At 37.7% G+C, this 23181-nt stretch overlaps 1 protein-coding gene across 5 annotated transcripts; it reads right to left on the reverse strand.

Moving 5' to 3' along the window:
- Positions 1-830: 830 nt before the first annotated feature.
- Positions 831-22778, reverse strand: AASDH (aminoadipate-semialdehyde dehydrogenase). 5 transcript variants are annotated; one of them, XM_050895411.1, is made up of 15 exons: positions 22678-22778; positions 21719-21972; positions 19563-19683; positions 18510-18850; positions 17547-17739; positions 14852-15093; positions 11984-12090; positions 11361-11533; positions 10616-10808; positions 9977-10095; positions 7793-8630; positions 5935-6098; positions 5208-5333; positions 3758-3889; positions 831-2703 (listed from the first exon to the last, which is right to left on the reverse strand). In XM_050895411.1, exons 2-15 carry the CDS (start codon positions 21946-21948, stop codon positions 2296-2298), a joined length of 3387 nt encoding a protein of 1128 aa, XP_050751368.1. In that variant the 5' UTR covers positions 21949-21972; positions 22678-22778; the 3' UTR covers positions 831-2295. The 5 variants fall into 5 exon arrangements, with proteins under 5 accessions (XP_050751368.1, XP_050751369.1, XP_050751370.1 ...); XM_050895412.1 differs by lacking the exon at positions 22678-22778 and adding an exon at positions 22378-22477; XM_050895413.1 differs by lacking the exon at positions 22678-22778 and having other exon boundaries at positions 21931-21958.
- Positions 22779-23181: the final 403 nt, after the last annotated feature.

Consider the following 23181-nt stretch of genomic DNA (forward strand, 5'->3'; position numbering starts at 1 on the left):
TAAAAGTATTTAAAATGTTTTATACAGAGATGGGGCACTGCTGCTCGCAAATGCTTGGGAAAAAAAAGATACTTAACGCCTTCAAAGTCAAATCTCTGCAAGCTTATCTGAAGAAAGAATTGGGCCCATAATTATTTTTGCTCTGCTAGCACCATGAATTAGTGCATCTTAAGTTAAATGTACACTTTTTCTGAGTTTATAAGCCTGCAGTATGTAGTTGTAATTACAAGAACTAAACTGCCTGAAATCCATCTTTATGATTATTTCTTGGGAGAAGGAGCCAGGCAGAAATATAGAGAAGGTGAAGTAAATCAGGATTAAAGAATTAAAGGTACTGGTACTCTGAAAAGCATAGCAAAATTAGGTGCTATTGTGCATGACATAAGGATGCAATTTTCCAATACAATACATTTATAGCACATAGAATAGAGCTTTCATTAAGGATGGTCTTAATCTAAAGCTTCAAAGCAGAGGTTTTTTTCAACCATAAAGGTATCTAGTGTAATAATGGAAACTGTATTATGTACAGTACTTGATGGAAACATTTCTAAAGTGTACATGTTCAACAATGACATTTCATGTTAAATTAACAAAAATTTGCACTAAATACCAATGAAGTGAAGTGTTACTTTGCTTTAGCTTTGTTGTAACCATTTCTGATAAAGTGTTGGAAATCTGTAAAAATAAAACCAAAACATTACTACCGAGCTTAAAACAGCAAAAATGTTTTAAGAACTGAACAAACCACTATGTAGTATATTGTCTCAATTTTTTGTAACTTATACACACAAAATACCATTTCTTCTGACAAGGTTATATATGATTAACCTCTATGTTCATATAGTAATGTATAAAAACTGTAAGATGTATAATTGTGGGGTATTTGTTGTGTACTTTTTTAATTTTTCAAATGTTTTAAAGTGCAATTGTTTATTATACTAATGTCATTTTAATTCTTATTAAACTATAACCCAGTCAAAGTTATCTAATCAATGACATATCTATTCTGTGTCTCCTTTTGCTAACTGTGTAATTCAGGTTTGCTTTATAACTAGAACTTTTTACAGTGGTACAAGTGTCTTGCCTATGCGTTCCTGCTAACAATAAAATAGAGGAACCAGACGTGATGAAGCAACATAGCCAGTGCAACTTCTACTTTACTTTTTAATTCAAGATGTTAGAATTCAAAGTACACGGCTCATCAGAGAGAGTGAGATAATAGTTTCTACTGTAGTTCTTTTAGAAGACTCATAATTGGGAAGATGCTCTCAGTTAAGTGTACTTCTGTCACTGCAAATACTTGATTCGCATTACTAAGACCACTGGTAATTCCTTTTAACGTGTTAAAGACAACCAAAACCAATTTACACAACCCTTTATTAATAGTTCTCTGTAAAAACACTGTAGAGAGCATTCATTCAAATCTCTTAAAAAATGATTTGACAATGGTTGATTTGAGCAGTACACACTTCATCTGGGAACTCATACTGTACCTGTCATTGAAATTTAAAAAATATACACATGTAAGTATATTCTCCACTTTAGAATACAAGAAGTAACTCCTACTGACTTCAACAGAGTTTAAGCATACGCTTGACTGAATTGAAGCCAAGGAGGGCCTAGGCTCACAAAAGATGAACTATTCAGTTTATACAAACTATAGTGAACAGGTCACTACTACCAGGTATATGCAATGCAGGCTATGTCTTCAGAAATCAAGTTAAAAGTTAGATTCAAAAAAGGACTTGGGTTACCTTGCCACGGCATAGAAACCACGTCAGACTAGACAAACACCAGTCTGATGCGTGGAACAGCCAGGCACAGGCTAGGAAGGAACCTCAGGGCACAGCCTAGGCTGGACTCAGAGAGAGGAATACATTCCTCCCTCAGGGAGACAAGCATGTTATTCCAAGCTGCAGAGTATGGCACCTTACCACAGTTTCTCCCAATCCTGCAAGCGTCTGAAGCCAAACCACTGACTTTCATTTTCTTACTACACAGGTCAAAGCACAACATTCAAATCCAAACCATCTGAAACCTGTTCTTTCATGAATTGGAGCTGGGATATGAGGGAGGGACAGCAAAACTTTTGGCTGGGTGCTGAGCAGCCATCCTCCTTCAATCAGTACAGCAAGTCAACAAACATCACTTTACCTAATCTGGCCACTGCCTGGTGCAAAATGCTACCCGAGAAGTCTGTAGAGAGCACCTCTTGCCTACAGTAAAATAGGCAGAGAGGTAGACAGCACCTGTGAATTCTTAATTTACAAATGTAAACAATAAAAAGGAAGCAGCCTAACACCTTAGCTGTTCTTTTTTTCCTGTTATATACAAATCTAGGCAATAAACATAATCATTTCTACAGCCAACAACAAGCTTTGTTCCCCATACTACAGGGGAAGAGAAAACCTCTCCTGGAAGCTTATCCACTCCTTCTGCTGTTCCACTCTTGGCATTCAGGATCCACACTTTGCCATCTGTAGATACTGCTGCCAAAAGAATTTTGTTCTTTAAGTCATCGCTTTGGAAAATGAATGGTGTTCCATATACACTTGAAGTGGCTTCAAATTTCCACAGTAAATTACCCTCCATGTTACAACAGTAGATAAAGCAATCATGGGAGCCAAAAAATATTTCTTGCTTAGTTAAACTTGAGATGCATGGAGATGAAAACACCGGTCCGTTAGTGGAAAACTGCCAAACCTACAGAAAGAACATAACCACCCATTATCAAAGGTTGTTCACATTACCAGTTTGACAGCAACTATAATTTTTTAATAGACTAGTTGTTGACAGGAGACCATTTTATTTCAAGAGCATACTAGATTTCAGTGAGGGCTGGTAAATACTCGCCAAATTACAAGTTAAGTTTTACACACAGAGTAAGTGATAAAATACTCATAAAATAGATGTGCAAGAGTTACTACCTTCTGTGAGGCCCATGTAAACATGGCCAACTTGGGAAAAGAATATTCTTGGGCTGTTGTACCACAATTGGTAATGAACTTCGAGAATTCTGTTAACATGCCATTCTTTGCCAAAAAGGCAAATATTCCTTTTGTAATATAGATTTCCTCTGCTCATGCTAATGATGTGCAGATCCCTCCTCAAGAGAGTATCAGTTCTGCAACACTGCTGCAAGCAGACAGAGAGCAGGGCATGGGCTAACACATTTTATAATCAGAAAAGGCTTAGGAATTGCCATGTATACTGCATCTCAGGCAAACAGACAGAAACAGTGTCATTTGCTTTAACACCAGATACAAACCACATTCATCTCTGAGGAACTAAAAAAATACTCTCATTTAATTCAATGGGAAGGCTGACACATATTTTGCCAGAATTATGATTTGGCATTTTTTGATAAATGCATAAACATTCTAAGAAACCTTTACTTCTAAATAGCCACCATCTTACAGAAGAAACAGCTTTAAACATGCTTGAAAAACTCCAAAACCAAAACCATACCATTTCATTTGCTGGCACTACTCTTGACCATTTACTTTGGGTGTAAGCTCTGAACTAGAAATTCTGTTACTGCATCAAGCAACTTCAGAGTTTGCAGTTTTGCCATGAACTGCAGGGACTACCCTAGGCAAACAGTTTTTCTACCGTCTCCTCTCTGTAACAATAGACACTTCTATTTGGTTCACAAAAAGGTATATGTTAATCATTAAACCTCAGGAAACAGTATTAATAAAGCATCTTATTCAGGGGTTTGTGATGAACATAAAAAACCCAACACCACCACTTTTACCTTTTCTCCAGAATGAGTGTAACAATATAAGTTTCCATCCACACACCCAACACAAACGTACTTCTCATTGCAGTGAGGAGAGGAGAAGAGTGGTTTTCCCAGCAAGTTTTTCCAAATCTTATTCCCTGTCACCTGTAAATGGCAGCATGGAATACCTGATGCTTAACACAACTGTAAGAAGATGCATAGAATGACCCTTCCTTCACAGCTTGACCCAGCCCTTAGGAATTGGGGGGGGGGGGGGGGAAGGCAAAGAAAAGTAGGCTTCTCCCATCCAGATTGCAAACCAGAAGCAAAACTACTCTTCAAATCTTATTCCAACAAAATGTTTAGTGTTTTCCATGGTATACTCAATACCCGTTTCAGCCTTCTCTTCCCTCCCCCTAGGCAAAATAACAACAGTGTAGTAGTAGTAGCTCTAATAAATGACAGATTCATTATTTTATTCCATTCCCAGCTCCTCAGTATGTGATGAGGACCAATGAAGGAGAGGATATCTTGAAAGCAAGTCATATTGATTATGTCATGAACTATAAATACTGTAGGAAATGCTGCAACCCACAATCTATGATTGTCACAATAAGCTCCTAACGTAGCCTGCACATTCCTATTTTTACAAATAACCACTTGGAGTTACAGCTAGGTTTCTCAACTACCTGTTACTCAGGATTATGGGGAAAAAAATAATCTGTTTTTCTTAACCGCAGCCCACCAGAGCTGCAAAACCATACACTGGTTTTCTAACACTAGGTTGGGTATTACGGAGGGAACTTGCAGTGGGTGGGAGATAAAGATGGTTAGGACTGATGCTCTGGGTTGTGTGAGTACAAAAAACATGAACAGCTGCTCCAAGTGACTGTTCCTTTTATCAGGCAGGACCAGCTGTAAGCCAACAATGCCTCAGAAAACCATGAAATTGCTCCACATCTATCAAGAATGCCATTTCCCCAGTGCAGAGAACAGACTAGCAGTCCAGCATTAAGGGGTAGAGCTCTTTAAATGACTACGGGGAGGGAAACAGTAAGAGGAATGAAGGGGCTTCTTTCTCTATTCTGTTCTGATTTCAGTAAGTTCTGTGGGTTTTTTTCCTAATCCTACTGTCAAAGAGGGGGGGGATGTGTAATCTACAGACATGCTCTCACTCACTAGTTTAACTGATAAGGTAGTATATGGGAATGAGAAGACACTGATTCCAACTTTGATCTACAGTCAGCATGTAAATTCAAGCAACTCATTCAGTTCTCTTTATCGCCAGATAGCTTTCTGAAATACAGGAATTATTATGGTAACCTTGTGTATAATAATAAGGCCCTCAAGTGAAAAATATCTTATGGTAACATATGATCATCTAGTTCCTTTCATCAGAAAAGCGATCTTAACTTCAGAAATGCATTTTGGTTTCATTTAAATTTGAGATTGGGATCAAAGACAAGTAAGCAAAGGTACATACTGGGTTTACAGCCAATAACAGTCCTCCTAGTGTAGCAACATAAAGATGATGTGGAAAAGAACTTAGACAAGGAGATGAAAACACAGCTCCACCTTCGCAATGTAACTTCCATATACATGCCTTTTTCTGTAAGCACAAGAAAAAAGATAAATACAAAATTTTTCAATTGGAGTTTAAAGCTCATCGTGTTTACAAAGACCTTTCAATGTCAAAGCTTACCAAACACTGCATTTACTCAGCAAATACTAGTTAAGAAGTGAAGATATAATCTACCTGCTATTATAGCAACACATATGCCATTGGCTTCTTTCTCTTCCAGTAAATAAAAGAAATTCAGCTAATGAAGAGACAGTATCTGCCCCTCTTATTTTCCATCTCCTTTCATCTACTCTTATAGAATGTAAGATTCTCTCTCCACCATTAAGCCATAGTTTTACTTCTAGCTCGGCATGCTACTCTGAAACACTCACAGAATTTAGTAACTAAGAAACTTAAGATTTGGTTTCAACCAGGACTAGTAGCACAAGAACGGCAGCTGAGAACACCACTAAAAGTATTTACTACCACATAACCCTAACCCCACTTCAAGCTGGCCTAACTATTTCAAAAGTGTAATTGTGGACTCCTGAGAATACTAACACCAGTGGAGCTTCATCTGGTGTACTACAAATAGGGTCTAAGTTGGATATTTATTCTTCTATACATAAAAGTTAGTCAGTGTTCTTACATAAATATCCAAAGTATACACATGTTGGTCATGTGATCCTATGTAGACTAGTCCACTGGAAGGGTCTACAACTGCAGAGCTTTTCACAGTATCTTCTGTGACAAAAGTCCAGTGTATTTCTCCATCACTGCTTTGAAGCACATACACTAAGCCATCGTAACAACCTGTGTGAAATAAAACACAACAGGGGAAAAAAGAATAATGATTATTTGTATTTATGGTGTGATTTATGCTAGCTGCATCACTGCTGGAAAGGAATAAGATGACTCACGAGATACAGTTTCAAAACATTTTCCAAAGCTCCTCCTCTTCTTTTAGCTCAAAGTCTTTGCTGATAGTTCATACATTCAAAGTGGATTGTTCTGTGTGTTCTTTCCAGGTTACATTTAGAATATACTTATTTCACTGCCTTTCTATCAAATTTTACAGTAATAATATTAGAAGACATGGAGAGTTGCTGAAAAGGGAGAATAAGAATGTTTTTTTAATTATCTCTCTCCCTAATTTTCCTTTCTGAAAACAAAGATGCTGAAAGAATAAAGTCTGTATGTTTTCTAACGAAAACTGAACTGTAGTTCTAGAAACTCCTTCAGTTTTAATGAAACAGTCAATTTTGTTATCACAGTAAATAGCAATCAAAATACTACCAAAAAGATGGTAACATTAGCTTTGCATAAAAAACCTCACCACCTAGACATCTGTGCTAACCAGTGATGTATATGCATTAGCTAAAAAGGTAACACTAAGATGAATAATGGCAACTCCATTGACAATGGATATGACAAAACCAAAAAACTATCCAAATACGTTCTTTACATTTCCAAAAAGAAGTCTCAAATGAGATAATTAAACTCTGTGAAAAATAATCTGAGGCATCATGTACTAATTTCTACCTCTATCAATTTTCAAAGGCATTTTAAGACTGTGGTGCCTTTTCATACTTTAAAAAAAAAAACAACAAACAGTTTAAAGATCTGTCGTGGTTTAATCCCAGCCAGCAACTCAGCACCACGCAGCTGCTTCCCCCTCCCCCCTCCCAGTGGTGTGGGGAGGAGGAAAGGAAAAAAGGTAAAACTCGTGGGTTGAGATAAGAACAGTTTAATAACTAAAGAAAAATAAAAATACACTACTAAGAATAATAATAATTGTAATGAAAAAGTATACAACAAAAAAAAGAAATAACACCCAAGAAAAGACAAGTGATGCACAATGCAATTGCTCACCACCTGCTGACCGATGCCCAAGCAGCGATCCGCACCTCCAGGCCAACTCCCCCCTGTTTATATACTGGGCATGACGTTCCATGGTATGGAATACCCCTTTGGCTAGTTCAGGTCAGCTGCCCCGGCTATGCTCCCTCCCAGCTTCTTGCACACCTGCTTGCTGGCAGAGCATGGGAAACTGAAAAGTCCTTGGCTTAAGATAAGTGCTACTTAGCAACAACTAAAGCATCAGAGTGTTATCAACAGTATTCTCACACTAAATCCAAAACACAGCACTGTACCAGCTACTAAGAAGAGAGTTAACTCTGTTCCAGACGAAACCAGGACAAGGTCACACCTTAATCAACCACTAAAAAGAAACCGTACCCATTGACTATTCCTTAATAAGGCCTTATTAATAAATTGGCATATAATAAACCACAAGTGTATATGTTAGATAAGTTCCATCACTGGTTATCATGAAACTTAAATTACTTCTTTTTATTTCACAATAAATCAGTTCTGAAGTAGATATGGAACTTTATGGATAAGTGTAGATGGAGGACATTCAGAGGTAAGAAATAAGATTCTCTGTCATTCCTCTTGTATTTAGCAGAAAAAATAATTTAAAATGAAGGCTAAAACAAAAGACGTACCAACAACAATGAAATTTCCACACTTAGATACACAGGCAGAAGATTCAATACGATCTCCAAGGTTCTTCTCCCATTTTATTTCTCCCAAATCTAGATCAATCGCCTGCATTGCATGAGAGTGAGAGCCAACATATACAGATGCAGATACTTCTTCTTTAGATGGTATTATAACCAGTGGTGATGCATCAACACATTTTCTTGTATTTGACTTCCATCTTATGCGTAATGCCAGCTCTGCCGTTGTTACATGACTACATTCTGCATGGATTTGCTGTACAGAGCAACAGTCGGTTTTATTTGCCTTGTTCATAACTGTTAAAATTCTGTTCTCCATTTCATACCCTTGCGCATGGCTTTTCATTATACTTGGAGTCACTAAATGCGGAACGGATGGTTGCTGTAGCAGTTCCACTCCTACCTGTACTGTATTATTGGGTTGCATAAAAGACTTGGTGAAATTCATAGGAAAAAAATGATTTCCTCTGCTTAGTGCAATAAATGAAATTAACCCTGAAGCAACCTCAAGACCTCTTTCAGATTTCAGTTTAATATATTTTCCATGGAATTCCTCTCCACTGTTCCCACTTAGTTTTCTTTTCACAGCATTGTCATAATTCATTAATTGGTCTTCATCTGGAAACAGAATTTTAAGAATATGTCTATAAACCTCTTCAATCGAGCGGCTGAGAATAACTTCAAGGAGTCCAGGCACAGCTTTCCCTACTAGCATCTCAATTTCATCATAAAATCGTAGAGCCTTTAAGGAGTCTCCACCGCTGTACAGAAATATCGCATCTTTAGAAATTCTGGTGGCATCACCTAGGAGACCCAGAACAGACTAGAGAAAAGAAGGAAAGAGGTAACAGTCCATGGATGTTACACCATGTCACACACATAAAAACTCAAGTTGGGTAAAATCCACCTGAATACCCAGAAGTCCCGCTAAAAATCAACAACTGAGGAAACTCACTACTCTGCAAAAAAAAAATCACATGAAACATGTTAGTGCTAATAGAGGTAGTGATGAACAAGAGTTGGGGAGGAACAGAGAAACTAGTATCCAAGAGATACTAGTTCTGTACTACAAAATGTTTTGCTCAATTCCAATTCTGCAGTCTAAGGAATTAAAGCAAATTGTGCTGTATTTTTATTGGCCGTTTTCAATCTCGATACCATTTATCAATGACAACTTCGCAGATAAAACATTGATGCCTTTTAATAAAATTGGTTTAGGTGCTTTATTTTATTAATAAAACTTACATAAACTGGTATCTTTAACTTCTGAATTATTTAAGTAACCCACTTGTCTACGTACTTTTGAAGCTATAACCCCTTCAATTCATGAAGGATTTTGGATTTGGCACTGTTACTACAACAAACAGCAATTACTGTGTCTCCTCTCACTGCACTCCCTGCTTGTTAAATCTGGGTGTGAAGTCCAAATCCTCTGGTTTTGGAAGCTGCCTTCTCCTGTCCATAATGGGTCTAGGGCACATCCCAACCCTTTGGGTTATCATTTCTATAGCCACCAATACGGTAAGTATCAGCACAGGCAAACTGTGTTACTAATTTCACTACATTTACTTGTTCAAGTCCTAGCCACAGCAAATCCCACTTTCAGGTGAAACTTGGAAGTCTACCTTTGGAAAAAAAAAAGTAATACTGTTTGGCATCACATTTCAATCTCTTGAAAAACAAGTCTTTAGCACAGAAATTTAGAAACAATACAAACAGATAGTCCAAGAGGCAGTTATGCAACTGTGCCATCCATTTAAAAAAAGACTCTTCAATTCATAATTATCTTGAGAAATAAGAAACTCTACTAACACAGTAGCTATTTTGTACAAAGTTTCCATGTCCCAGTTCCTTGTTTCCCTTAGGGATACCTTCTTTAGCATACGAAGCAGTATTCAAAAAGCTACTGACAGGTTACGTCCTTCCTATGCTAATTGCTTATGCCTCATAGCCTGCAGTTTTATCTGATAGAGAAATATAAATGACTCCCTCTTGGCCACTGCAGAGCGACTATATTTAAGTATTAACTGAACAGAAAGAGCTGTACTGCTTAAATGTATAGGCACTAGAATGTTCTGGTTGCATTAGTCATACTTCTTAAACTGTTTAATTCCTGACACATGTATAATGATCCACTTGCAAAGATAAAAAGGCAGCTCAAAATACTACCTTCCATAAATACTGCAATCTTTCCCACAATTCCTCTGCGCCACTCAGCTTACTGTCACGCCTTCTGGAGTTTAGATGGTTCTGGTAAATCTTGTTCAGTTCAGATATATCAACTTTGCCTTTGTGGAAAATAAAGTATGATTTTTTTCATTGCTCTGTTAGCATTTACACTTCCAAAACTTGCTCTGCCCAAATAGTCACTCTACTCTTGTACACACTTCCTTATTCGTACTCAACTGCACCTGTGTTTTTTTTTTTTTTACTCAGTCAATCAACTACACTTAACAGAACCCAATAAGGTTTTTGAAAATTTACCCTAGCCTCCCACATAATCCCACCTTCAGGGCCTGATCCTTCCCCAGCTGGAGTCAAGGTTCTGTTGCAGACTGCAACAGGAATGACTGAGAAAAGAAATGTGCATTGTTAATACCAAATTGATTTTACTGAACTGATTTGACTCTCGAACGAAACATTATCAAGAAAACATAATATGTGGTCATCATTTCCTACTAGGAGTTAGTTATCTACTCTACATATTTAAAAAGCATGAATCAGGTACTGGATTTTGGTCAATTAATAAAAAAAAAGGAATAGAGACCATTAAAATAAGTGGCAAGGGTACTTAATAGTTTCATTTACCATGTGATGTTAAAGGCAAAGCTTTAATCAGTACAAGCTCATCAGGGACTGCATAAGCTGGTAGACATTTCTGGAGTTCTTTAAGTGTTTCTCTCTTTTCTAAATCATCTTTGGGTACAACAAACAGGATAAGTTTTTCCTGCTGATACCAGGTCACTGCACAAGCTTCTACCTGACAAAGATCTTCAGCGGCCTGTAATTAAAAAATATTAGTCTTGCTTTGAAATGCAGTTCATCAAGAGAGTAAAAGGAGTAAAAACCACAATTTAAAAAAGTACACAATTAAAATTTGTGTTTGTCTCACATTCTTACACAACATCCTATGAAATACCTTCTCTTGTAGCTAAAGTTTGTACTTCTTCACATAATAATGAACTCAGAGATATATGTATTATTTGCCTAAATGCCATGAATGAGATATAATCCATGAGTCTGACATTCAGTCTTGTAGAACAATCACTATACAAGCATTGCAGTGCAACACTCAGTATTTTTCAGGTGTTTATACAGTTCTCAATTCTGCTGGAAGAAACCACACAATAAAACAGATTTCCAAGAACTCAGAACCAAAATCCTCCCTAAATTATGTGACTAAATTTTTGATAATACACCCTCCCAATTTCTTTAAGACTCCTAAAAGTCATCTGAAGATGAGTAAATACCCATTTCTGATGATAATGATCTGTTCTTTATCCCTGCTCTTTTATACTGGCATACTCTACCTACTCACTAGATGTTATATTACCTGCTGCAAACATTCAATATTAAAACGTTTCCCGTGACGTTTAATCTGATTGTCCTTCCGACCCAAGAAGAACAACTTTGCATTCTGCACTCTTACAAAATCCCCTGTTTCTCTCATTGTGCCCAGGGGTACAGTTATTTCATCATCAAGAAAGCAGATTCGTTCTTCACCACCTACACAAGAAAAGATCGTGCTCACATATATTAAATGGCTAACTGTAAATGAAAATTATAAAGAGTATTTTATCAAATTCTCCTAAACTCTAACAAGCATTATAAGAAGTACAAAAATATTAGTATCAATGTCTAAACTTCTGCAATGTACAAACTGGGCTATGCAGTTAATTCAGTTAATACACAGAAATTACTTCAACTGAGAATGTCAAAATGCAAGCAAGAAAAAAAGTCAATACAATGAAAGCACAGTCTGCAGGTAATATTATGGTAATTTCCTGTCATTCCAACAACCTAAAATACCATTAGAAGGTTCCCAGCCCAATGGGAACTTAAAATGCTATATTAATCTGTATATCAAAGGCAGACACCAAGTAAAATAATCAGTGTATTATTAAAACTCAGTCAATTAAGAAAAGTATCTTAGAAGAATAAGAAATATAAAATAACCTATAAATATTTGTCCCTCGCCTTCTAGAACTGCAGAACCGTTGGTATCTCTGACCTCAACTTTTGTTCCAAGGAGCGGTGATCCCAAAGGTATAGGGAAATCAGTTCTAAATATATTAAAGAGAGAAATAGTAAAAATCTTTCCCTTCCGAACACAAAACAACTATTCCAGAAATGAGTTAGCATACAGTCTTTTAAAGGGTTGGTATTAGAGCAAAAGTAGATGCTTGGGGCTTCTTTCTACAAATGTTGCTTCTTTAAAAACATCTCAATTTGTTCAAAATTAAAAACGTCATCAGTGTGTATGGGGTTCATTATCATACAAGAAAAAACACAGAATGATAGAAAATAAGGCTTGAATGGACCCTGAAATACCCTGAGAGTACCCCAAGAGTTTCAGCCAGTTTTTAAGTCCCTCAGGTTGAAACTTTCATCAGGTCAACCAATTTAAACACATGTAACTGCTTTCTAATTCATTCTTTCCCTGTCCTACCTAGTTGGAGCTTTTATTCTATTTTATTACTGATGTTGCGGCAACAAGTACAGTTGACTTTCAGAAAAGACTGAAATAAAAGAAACCGTAATTTCAACATCATGTATCTATTATAGACCTTCTGTTGAGCTGCAGACCAACTCCTTCCTTTCCCTTCGTTCTCTAGCCTCTTCAAGCACTTCCAGAACCTCATTTATTGAACACAGATACTATTTCTGAATGGGAGTAGAGAATAATTTATTTTCTTCAGTAAACCAAATTTAAAAAGCAAAGTAACATTAAATAACTTTGGTAATATATGAAGTTAGGCATGGGTCCCAGTTCAACTTCTATCATAAAGTCTCATATTTTAACCTAACAGTTCTTGTTCAACTCCTGTTATTTAGGCTGTTGAAACTTCTCCTTTTCTCTGATCAGTCAATGAATTCTTTATCTCAAGTTGACCAAAAAGCAGTCAAATTTTGTAAAATGTGTATTTCTGCCAAGTGAGAATCTTCTGCTCCTTTTCCTTCCTCTGGTCAGCTTCAAAATATAATTACTTGACAAACAGGTATGAGAAAGCATCCCAGATATTCAATGTGTCTGCCCCATACCATGGGGAAGTCCCAATACAAAGACAAAACCAAAAAAAGAGTAGAATTCAACATCGCCAAATAAAACCCCCAAATTCCTGCATATACCATAGAACAGCAAAAATAAAAGACAAACAACACCTCATTTGGCCATTATTATTAAGAGACTTGGGATTAGACATTTAATTTTGCCAAACTTATCTAAAAAACTGAGGGATGCAGACCACTAAGGCACTAACTTTGTGCTGATTTTTTTTCATTTTCTAGCATTCTCTAGAAACTGTGCCAGTTTTATTTTTGCTAGCTGAATGATGAAAAGCCCACTGTACTCCAACTGTCCTACCAATACTAAGAAACGAAGACGACATAAAATGCTCTGTCCTGGTTTTTTTTGTATCTGGGGCTGCTTACTGCAAAGGAATGCTAATTGCCTTTGCAATGAGGCTTAGAGGGAACTGGCTCTGAGGTGAAGGGTGGGAGACAACAGTCAGAGACTATAAAAACTTCCATCATTCTAACTGCACATCAGTTAGGACTGAAGAACAACACATTATCTCTGGAGCACAGAAACTTTGAGTAGAAAAAACAGTTTCAGTGAGGAGAAGATAATGTTTGAACTCAGAGAAACCAGAATGAAAATGAGTTTTGCATGACAATTTAATAACACTTTATGACCATCCACCGTTTTCAGTCTTCACGGGTTTAAGTACCAGGTTAATATATCGCATCATTTGTCCAAAACATCCCATTTCATAGGACACGTCTAACTCAAGTCACATGTATAATTATCATGCCAAGGAATAATTACACATTTCAGAGAGCAAATGAAACACTGAGCTAACTGGAAGTACCTTTCACGACCTTGACACTCCTGCAACTCTCTTTATAAAATACAATGAACAAAAAAAAGTCAGTAATTGAGTGAAAATGGCAGAGTGCTAAATGATGAGAAGAAAGCACTTCTGGAAGTCCAAGTAAAATTACTGTGAGACCTCAGGTGAGCCACTTTGGACAAACTTCTGTCATCCATACTAGTCAAGTAATATCAGTGGGATCATTTGCTGAATAGTATATTATCCAACATTAGAAAAAAAACAGTACCTAGTCTCCACTTAATCGATTATTTGTGGAGTTTTAAAAACTGTAGGCAAAAGCATGGTAGCAGTAAGAAACACACATATATCTACTGATTACATTGGAAAGTAATCTTTGTTCTGAGGGTATGATTAAGAGTTACAGAGCCCCATTTCTTTACTCTCACTGAGAACTGTGTTAGGTTTCTTCTCTTTGAACATACAAGATCTCACTGGAAAAGCCTCACGATGAGCAAGAGTATGGCTAACTGAAGTTACTAGCAAATCGAGTAGGAGACATTTGCCTGCAGAAGTGCAACACTAATTCAATATTGCCACATAGTCAGACAGCACACCCTGGACTAGGCTAGTCCAGGTTCAGCATGTGGAATCACAGGCTGGAATGAGGAAGAGGTCTAGATACAGAGATGACTAAAACAGAGACCATCACGACACATTATGTGAAACTTAACAGGTCTACAAGTACACAGGATTTCAGACTGCAGTTCTGTGGTTCAAGAGTCACTCACCAACAACTTTTGCTTGAGGGAGCTGTATTAGATGTACGAGAGGATGGATTAGTCTATTTCAACATAAAAACCAAATGTCACTTCTACCAGCATAAACACTCATGAGGACTCAGTAGCCCTGGAAACAGGAGACCGAGGTTCTATTTCTAGTGATTTTCATCATTCACATGCCAAGCCATGAAAACAGTGAAATTTCCTACCTAAAATCAGGACTAAAAACCTCTTCAGGAATCTTGTAGCAAGTGGCCCAGCTTGACACTTCAGTAATACCATACAGATTAAAAATACTTGTTTTGTTATCTTCGTGCTTCCAACTTTTCAAGAGATTCAGTACGGGAAATGCTTCACCACCAAGGGCTAAGACACGGAGTGAAGTATTTGCAGACAACACTGTTGATTTAATAATGTGAGCTCCAAACCTTCTGAGAAGTGTTGGTGTTGCCTGAATGATACATATTAAAGGGGAAAAAAAAAAAAAAAAAGACCAACCTGTTATATTTTTTCAGTGTATGTGTAAACCTCTTCCTGCTTTATCATGTCCACTGCATGGCTATATTGTGGATGTACTTAGCAATCATCTCCGTATAGTAGATGGCATCAACCATCAGATACCAATATAGATTGTGCTGGTCTTTGCAAGATTTTGTTTATTGTGTGAAGCCCTTAATGAGCACTATCAGCACCAATCTACGTTCTTCTGCAGAGTTTCTACTTTATGTACATGTGTTATGGGTTCCATGTTGTGTCCCAGCTATTATCTAAAGTGTGCGCACATTAGTTCTTCTGTTAATTACTTTGAAATAGAAAGCAGCAAACACAGTATTCTCTTGATGTTACTGTTTGGGCTTTTTTCCCCTTCATTCCAGAATGTTACAGCTAAAATATAACCTATACATCTGATTAACCTTCACATAGAAAATTTAAAGACCTTTCCATAACACTAAAAATTCCTAGGATGCCAGACTTTGGGTTGTTCCCAATTTGTGTAAATATACCAGTTTACAAAGATCGGTTTTTCTGAAAGTTTTCACCTCACTCTCTAAAATGAGCAGAAAGGAAGGGGGGGGGGGCGGGACGGGACACATGGGAGGACCCAAACAAAACAGCTTCCTTAAATACAGCTACTTCTATAAGCTACTGGTGATGTAGAGCCCTTTCACTGAGGGGAAAAACAGCAAATCATTTTAACAGACACTCGCACTTCACTCTTACTCTTAACTATTTTTTCTAGTAAGAGGATTGGAAAATTAATGTAATTATTTCTTACCAGGTTATTTTCTTCCAGTAATGGATGAAGACCATCACTTTTCAACTGATCATTTTAACTTTAGTAAATTATAGTGAAGAAAAAAGGGGGTAAAAAATTACTCTTCCCCTCCCTCATAATCACTTTTCAGATTTCTCAAGTCTGCTTGAGCAAGTCAAGAGGGGAAGGTAATGCCTTGCTATAATTTAAGAAACATCATAAAATTATTCATTATCAGTTAAGCTATAAGGAGAACATTTTTGTCATTAATTCAGCTGAGAAGCCCTTCCTTCACTGATTAAGACAATGACTTAAAAAAAAAAAAAAAAAAAATCACAAACCCAACCTTTTCTTAGGAAGACATTTCAAGTATCTTCATTCCACCAAATTCCACCTTTCTCTGTTAGTGTTTAACATGCTTAAAAAAATACATCTTAAAAAGCCTTAAAAAATATGTAAAAAAATCTTGCTAATAAGAGATTAATATCTGGGATTTTTTTTTTCTAAAAACAAGGTGAGCTAAACTGATCAAGAAAGTTGTATGTGACAGGAAAATCTACAACATCAAGATTTATAGCAATCATCATAAATAAAAATGAGCAGGGAATAAACTTACAAAATTTAGATTTTGTGGATTTTGAGGGATTTTTTCTGCTGTGGAATCTTCAGCTAATTACTCACTAACCTTAAATTTGTACCCTACAATCTCAAGTACCAGCATTCCACCAAAAGGAAAGGAAACCTTAGCATTTCTAGCAGTGCAAATACTTCAGAATTACAACATTAATGACAAAGCAAGGCTTAGGGGTTGATTTATCACAATTAATGGACTAACCAGACCATACTCATTTTGTTCAAAGTCGGTTACAAGTGAGATCCATTTCTAGCGACTCTTCCCCCCACACCCTGAATTAGGTTTCTATACTCAATTAATAATTTTATGAAATACCTCATTACACTACAAGGCAAGGGCTAGGCTTATTCAGCCATGCTGAATGCTTATAACTTCAAGTAAATTTTCCAAAAATGAACTTTAAAACTATTAAAATTGAGATCATATAGAAGATGATCTATTCCAAGACAAATGGGGCACACAAAGCCTCATATAAACAGGTGGCCTGAAAACAGTAAGTGTTGCTGTGGAATCAATTATTCTCTTGCTCTCATTATTGTAAAAACAACAAACATTTTACCACCCTATAAATGGTACTGGTTTAGTCGTTGTATTTTCAGCATAGAGACTACCATTAAAACCTAAAAGTTGTTTATGAGGAAAGGCTCTAAGATCAAGTCCATTAAAAAGTGCTAAAAAATGTCTGTAACAAGTTACTCCATTACCAGATTCTTTGGAACTAACTGCTTAATTAACAGAATAGTTTAACTAATTCTTAAGAATTAATGGTTTCTTAAGATGAATGTTGGTTTTATCTTTAGTTCATTGTTTTCTGTCACAAAATGTTTGAGGCTTCAATCAAACGGTAATTTTCTAAACAGCTAACACTACAGCAAAAAGGATAGCATGAGCTACGCCTTCAAGGAAGAACGCTCCTGTTCTGTTATCATCAGTGTCTAGACTGATGAAGAAGTAGTACACATTAGCAAAGGTGAGAAGCAAGACACTGAAGACACTTATCTTAGGTGTTGCCTACCTGCAACACTGTCACATGGTGATGGTGAAATAGAGCAGTAGACAGCTCCACAGGCATCATTTTAATAGTGTTTGGTACTACAAGAATAGAGGCTCCGCTTGTCAGAGCAACGAACAATTCAACCACAGATGGATCAAATGTTAGAGGAGAAGCCAGGAATAGCGTATCATCCTGTGTGATCTCAAATATGGATCTAAAATAAGAAAGCTAGGAATTACAAATCTGATACATGTTGTTAAAAAACATTTCCAAACTAGAAGAGCAGCATGAAAGAAATGCACTTTAGCAAAGCTAAGGTCTTAAAGGCTGCTCTGAATATATAGACATATGCAGGTCAGACAATTTGAGCAAGAGCTCCTGCATCAAGACTGTAACTATTGATTAAACTAATGAGGTCCTTTACAAAGATATCCACCACATTACACACCAATACAGTATGTTGAAGGGCATATTTCAACTCATGGATGCTCATTAAAGAAAAAAAAAAAAAGAAAAATGAAAAAAAGATGGTATTTTCCATAATAGAATTTTCTTAGAAAGTATTAAATGAAGAAGAAAGAAACCTAGGTAGCCTAAAAAGGAATTAGGACTTAAAAACTACAGAACACAGTAAATATAACTGTGAACAAATAATTAATTTTGTTATCCATTTCTTTTAACCTGCAAGCCAGAGTACAACACTTACAGCAACACCATATTATTTGAAGTACCCCTCAAAAATTCAGGTAAAGCACCATTTAAACATTAAAAATAACAGTTAGAGAAAAAAAATTTTATATGATACTATTTAGAAACAAAAGAAACAAACACAAATAAATCTGAAAAGGCAGGGAAGGAGGAAGAAGTGAAGCAGTGTTAGCAAAAACCCAATCTACACTCCTCTGAAGTATTAAAAAAAAAAAAAAGTCCCTAAACATCAAATTTGTAAAAGTATTTAAAAGGAAAAGTGGAAACCACACTTACTTAAGATGTTGAATATTCGGCACTATACATTTATGAGGCACTCTGACTATTTTGGGGATCCCTGTAGTTCCTGATGTATGCAAGACATATGCTAAAGAGTACTTCTGGCCAACGTCCATATATCTTCCTTCTGATGTTTTTACTTCGGTCTGATCTGGGCAAACGGAACATCCTGGCTGTGAATTACCCATAGCTTTGAAAGGTTCATATTTACTTTTCACATCATCTATTTGTGAATTTAAATCAGTGTTGCTCGAACTCATTTGGAAAAGAGTTAAACCAATATGTTCTATTGTGGAAGAATTGTGGTGAAAACAACCAACATGGGACATCCGGAATTTCTGTAAGAGAAAATGAACAATTTAAACAGCAGAACTCAGGACACACTGTTATTGTTCTAATGTATGCAATGAAATATGAAACAGCATTTCATACAAATAAGCTGTGATTTTTCATGCTTCTACTTTTGCAGGACACACATCACAGTTTTAAGCTCATGCATTTTTATATATTAAGTATGAGTGAACACAGACTTTATAAATGCAAAATAAACAATTCTCTGAGCAAATAATGAAAAGAAAGGGAAAATACACAAAAGAATTCTGCAGAAGACAAAGAACTCTGAATTACAACTAGATGGTCCAATCTTGTCTATTCTCTTTACAATGAGTGAGGGTATAAGATTTGGGAGGAGCTGGACTAAAGGAAACCAAAGAATTAAATGCAGGAGTTTTTTTTAACTATTGTAAAGATTTCCAACTCTCAACCTTGACATATAGAGAAACAAGTCTGGAAAAGTCTTCCAATGCCAGTGCCCAACAAGCTTGCTGGGACAACACTGTAATAGGAAAGTAGGCAATTTTTTTTGAAGAGAAGGAGAAGCACTTTGTACTTCTAATTTTAAACATGTTCTTTTCTGAACGAGAAAGACAACCTCTTGACATGAAGAAACAAAACAACCCCATCGAACCTTATTAAAACAGAATACAATCAGAATAGCTACACATTTCTAAATTGCCCTTTAATGCTTCCTGTAGAAGCCTGAACACTTACATTTATTTTGTCATTCTCAACAAGAATATACTGAAGATTGCTTTTCTTCATGAAGTAAGTGGATGACATTGGTGGTGCATCTGGATCGATAGGAGAATAGGCAGCTGGAACTTGAAGGATTCTAACAAGACACAAATGTTTTAAACTTATTTTAAAATAATTAAGAAAATCCTCTTAAATTTCACTAATGTTTCTTTTAAACTTTTATAGTTCCCAGAGCTAGAAAATGTAGTCATAACATGACTTTTAAAGATTTTGTTGGAAATAAAGTAGGAAGAATAATCAGTGTTGCCTTTTGATATTTTACAGCAAGGAAAAAGATTAAAGCCACATGAAAACATTCAACATTATTTCTGGCCAAGCAGGTTGATGATGACAAAGGTATCACTGACATGAACAGCACCACATTTTAAAAGCTGCTGCTATTGACTAGGAACAGAAATATAAGCTTTTCATTTATACATATACAACATGTATAAACATATTTAAAAAATCACTGAAAGTCTGCACACTGAAAACACTTTCTGTTCTCACTAGTCTAAAGAATCCAGCATAAGAAAATCCAAGCAGGTACTGGAATTTCTTCCCTCATAAACAAGCAGAGGAACACTAAGTATCATTCTGATCTCATTCGCTGTGCTTTACATTGTAGCGCTCCCTCAATAGTTGCTCACTACCATCCCCCCCTCTAGTGGCTCCATTTGATAAAGACAAGCACTTGAATTTATTAATGCCACAAAAAGCCAAGACGAGTAAGTGGCAACTAAAATATGAACGGTTCCCTTAAATTGTCACATTTCTTCTAAGGCTGGGTTCCCACATACAATTAGTTATACTTCCTCTTTGTGCAAGTGATTTATCACTGCAGTAATGATGAGATCCAGAACAAAGACTTGGAAACTGCAGCATTCTGTGTAATCGAATAGCCAGCGGTATCAATAAGCAACAAAGCCTGCCCTGCATCATACATAGTTAACTACTCAGCAGCCATAGCTGTAAGAATCAGAACGTCCCAGTAGTTCCCAGTCACACAGCAAAAGAAAACTGTGTTGCTGCTCAGTTCATTGGGATATAGGATAAATCAGGTTGGAAGGGACGTTAGGATGCCTAGTCCAACCGCCTGCTCAAGCAGGGCCAGCTGTGACACCACACCAGGTTGTTCAGGACTTTATGCAGTCAGGTCTTGAAAACCTCCAGGGATGGTGCCTGCACAACTTCTCTGGGCAACCTGCTCCACTGCTGGACTGGGGGAAAAGTGTTTCCTGATCAGTGAGGAAGTTCCTCAGTGCTTCTGGGAGGCTTATGATTACAGCGCTCGCTCACTCACTTCACTGAAATCTTTATACTCAACTGTGATACATCTTCTTGCGCTACTGTGTATTCTACATGCAGTGACAACAGGAAAATACTGACACAAATCATCCCCCTAGGAAGCACAACTGCTGCTGCATACATCAGCTGAAGAAAATATGCTTGTGATGCTGCGATTCTATATTACATCATAAATGCAATAAAAGATACATATATAAAGGATACAAACATTAGAATTAATGAGTAGAAGTAGGATTTTAAAAATTGCTGAATTAACATGGGTGTTGAGACGACAAACATTTCCATTTCCTAGCCATTAAATAATCAATGTTACTTTAATGCTGCATTGCTCATTACTTTTTTCTACAGTATTTGTAATGGAACTTTAACTGTATACTCATTTAGCTTAAAGCATGAAATTTGTTTTCAATGCATCTTTTTTTTTTGCTAACAAGGCAAGAATACATTAAAAAACCTGCATACTCCTTTTGTTGTATATATACGTTTATTCTGTTAGATCACCTCCATTTTTAAACAAGCACAAGAAAGATACTAGTCATTAATTTTTTATATTTCTATAAATATGCTTAATCACTTTAAAAAAAGGATACATCTACATATACTTTAGATCAATGAACTTCAGATTCAAAACTTTAGCAGTGGCTTTTCAAAAGATAATACTGCCATCTTTTTTCTTAAAGAATGCAAGACTCCAGTGCCTCTTGACTGTATTACTATGGTAGTACTGCATTTTTGTTGTTATTAAAATAAACAAACTGAAAATTTGCTTTAATATAGATGACCCTTAAAAAAACAACACAGATTGCAAACATTCAAACCATTACCCTAAGATCCAAGATGGTACGTTTATTCCTGGATAGCAGTAAAGGCCTATTTCACATTTTCCCTGCTGACCACAGTGCTTTTGAAGGAAAGCTGTTAATTCCATGGCAAGCTTGACCACCGTCGCATATGTGTAGAAAGTTGGAGGTTTGTCATTGCATTCATCAAACCAAACTGCTTTTCTATCAGAGTACAGGCTAGCTGCCTGATTTACCATTTCCTGAAGAGTCATCTCAGCCGCATATCTTCAATCCCCCTGAAAGATTAACAAACCAGACTGCATTGTCACCTCCTAACTTCTAATATATTAGTCAAATTATATAAGCACACAAAACGTTACCAAGAAGGAAAAAAAAATCCTTGGCAGAAAACAGCTTCACCACACCTTATACTGCAAAAGTGTAAAGCTTAATCCTAAGGCCCGGGATACAGTAATTCACGAAGATTTCATTGCACAGAGGTAGTTTGTTCCTCACACTTATGCCTTTATTTTTAAAGCTGGGCACAACTGAATTAATAACTTTCTCTTTAATAGAACTGTGAAATTCGAATCCTTCCTTTACAAGCAGAAAACCCAACGCGCCCATTGCCAAGGCTTTTAGGGTACTGCTCGTCCGGGTGGCACGCCTCTGCCCTAGGGGCCCTCCCGCCACACCCGTACCGGATGACCGAGCAGCGGACCGGAAGGCTCCGGGCTAAGGCCCCCTCTCGCCTCCACCGCGCAAGGGTCAAGACTCCGCAGCGGTCCCGAGCGAGGACAGGCGGCTCCTCCACACCCCCGCCACGCTCAAAGCCCCCCGTTTCCACGCACGGCCTGGCCGCTCCCGGGCCGGGTGGCTGCGCCACGAGCACCGCGGGACCTCTCCGGGACAGACGCCATCAGCGCGGGCCCGCCGACCGTTGACCGCTGGCCCCAACGGCCGGGGCTCGAGGCAACGGCCGCGGCCGCGCCGGTCCCCACCTGAGGCAGCGCCGAGCAGCACCTGCCGGCGCCCTTCTTCTCTCCGTCGCCACCTAGCAACGGAAGGTCAACGCTTCTGATTGGCGGGGCAGTGTCAGTCCTGCCCGACTCTGCAGTAACGCGGCGCTCTCATTGGCCGATGGCCGTCGCGCTCTTTGGGCATCCACAAGCTGCACCCGGTGGCCTGCGTGGGGCGGCGCCATTTTTTTCCTGAGGGTGAGAGGAACAGCGAGTGCGGCTGAGCCGTCCCAGCCCTCCTCAGCTCCCCGGCAACTCTTCTTCAGACATAAGAAAGAGGCTAATACAAACGCAGGCGGCCGGGGTGAAAGGCAAGGTTCCCCCGCCACACTCACAGTACACTCATCTCTGTCCCCGTGTGTGTGTGTGTCCCCGGAGGTGGTACGGGCCTTCCTGACTGTGCTATCGCCGCTGGGCCAGGGCAAGAACGTCATTTCCGGGGGGACGGGGTGGGTGAGGCCTTGCTGCGGCCGTTGCGGCGGGCGG

Source organism: Gymnogyps californianus, chromosome 4 (genome assembly GCF_018139145.2).
Source record: "Gymnogyps californianus isolate 813 chromosome 4, ASM1813914v2, whole genome shotgun sequence".
Lineage (NCBI taxonomy): Eukaryota > Metazoa > Chordata > Aves > Accipitriformes > Cathartidae > Gymnogyps > Gymnogyps californianus.

Bases quoted from the DNA above. Each gene is read 5' to 3' on its own strand.
- AASDH (XM_050895411.1), bottom strand. From the start codon at position 21,948: ATGACTCTTCAGGAAATGGTAAATCAGGCAGCTAGCCTGTACTCTGAT. The intron at 19,684-21,718 runs GTAATGGTTTGA...GTGTCTTGTTAG, and splicing joins GTACCATCTTGGATCTTAGG to AATCCTTCAAGTTCCAGCTG. The intron at 3,890-5,207 runs GTATGTACCTTT...TGCCATTTACAG, and splicing joins TGTTATTGGCTGTAAACCCA to GTGACAGGGAATAAGATTTG.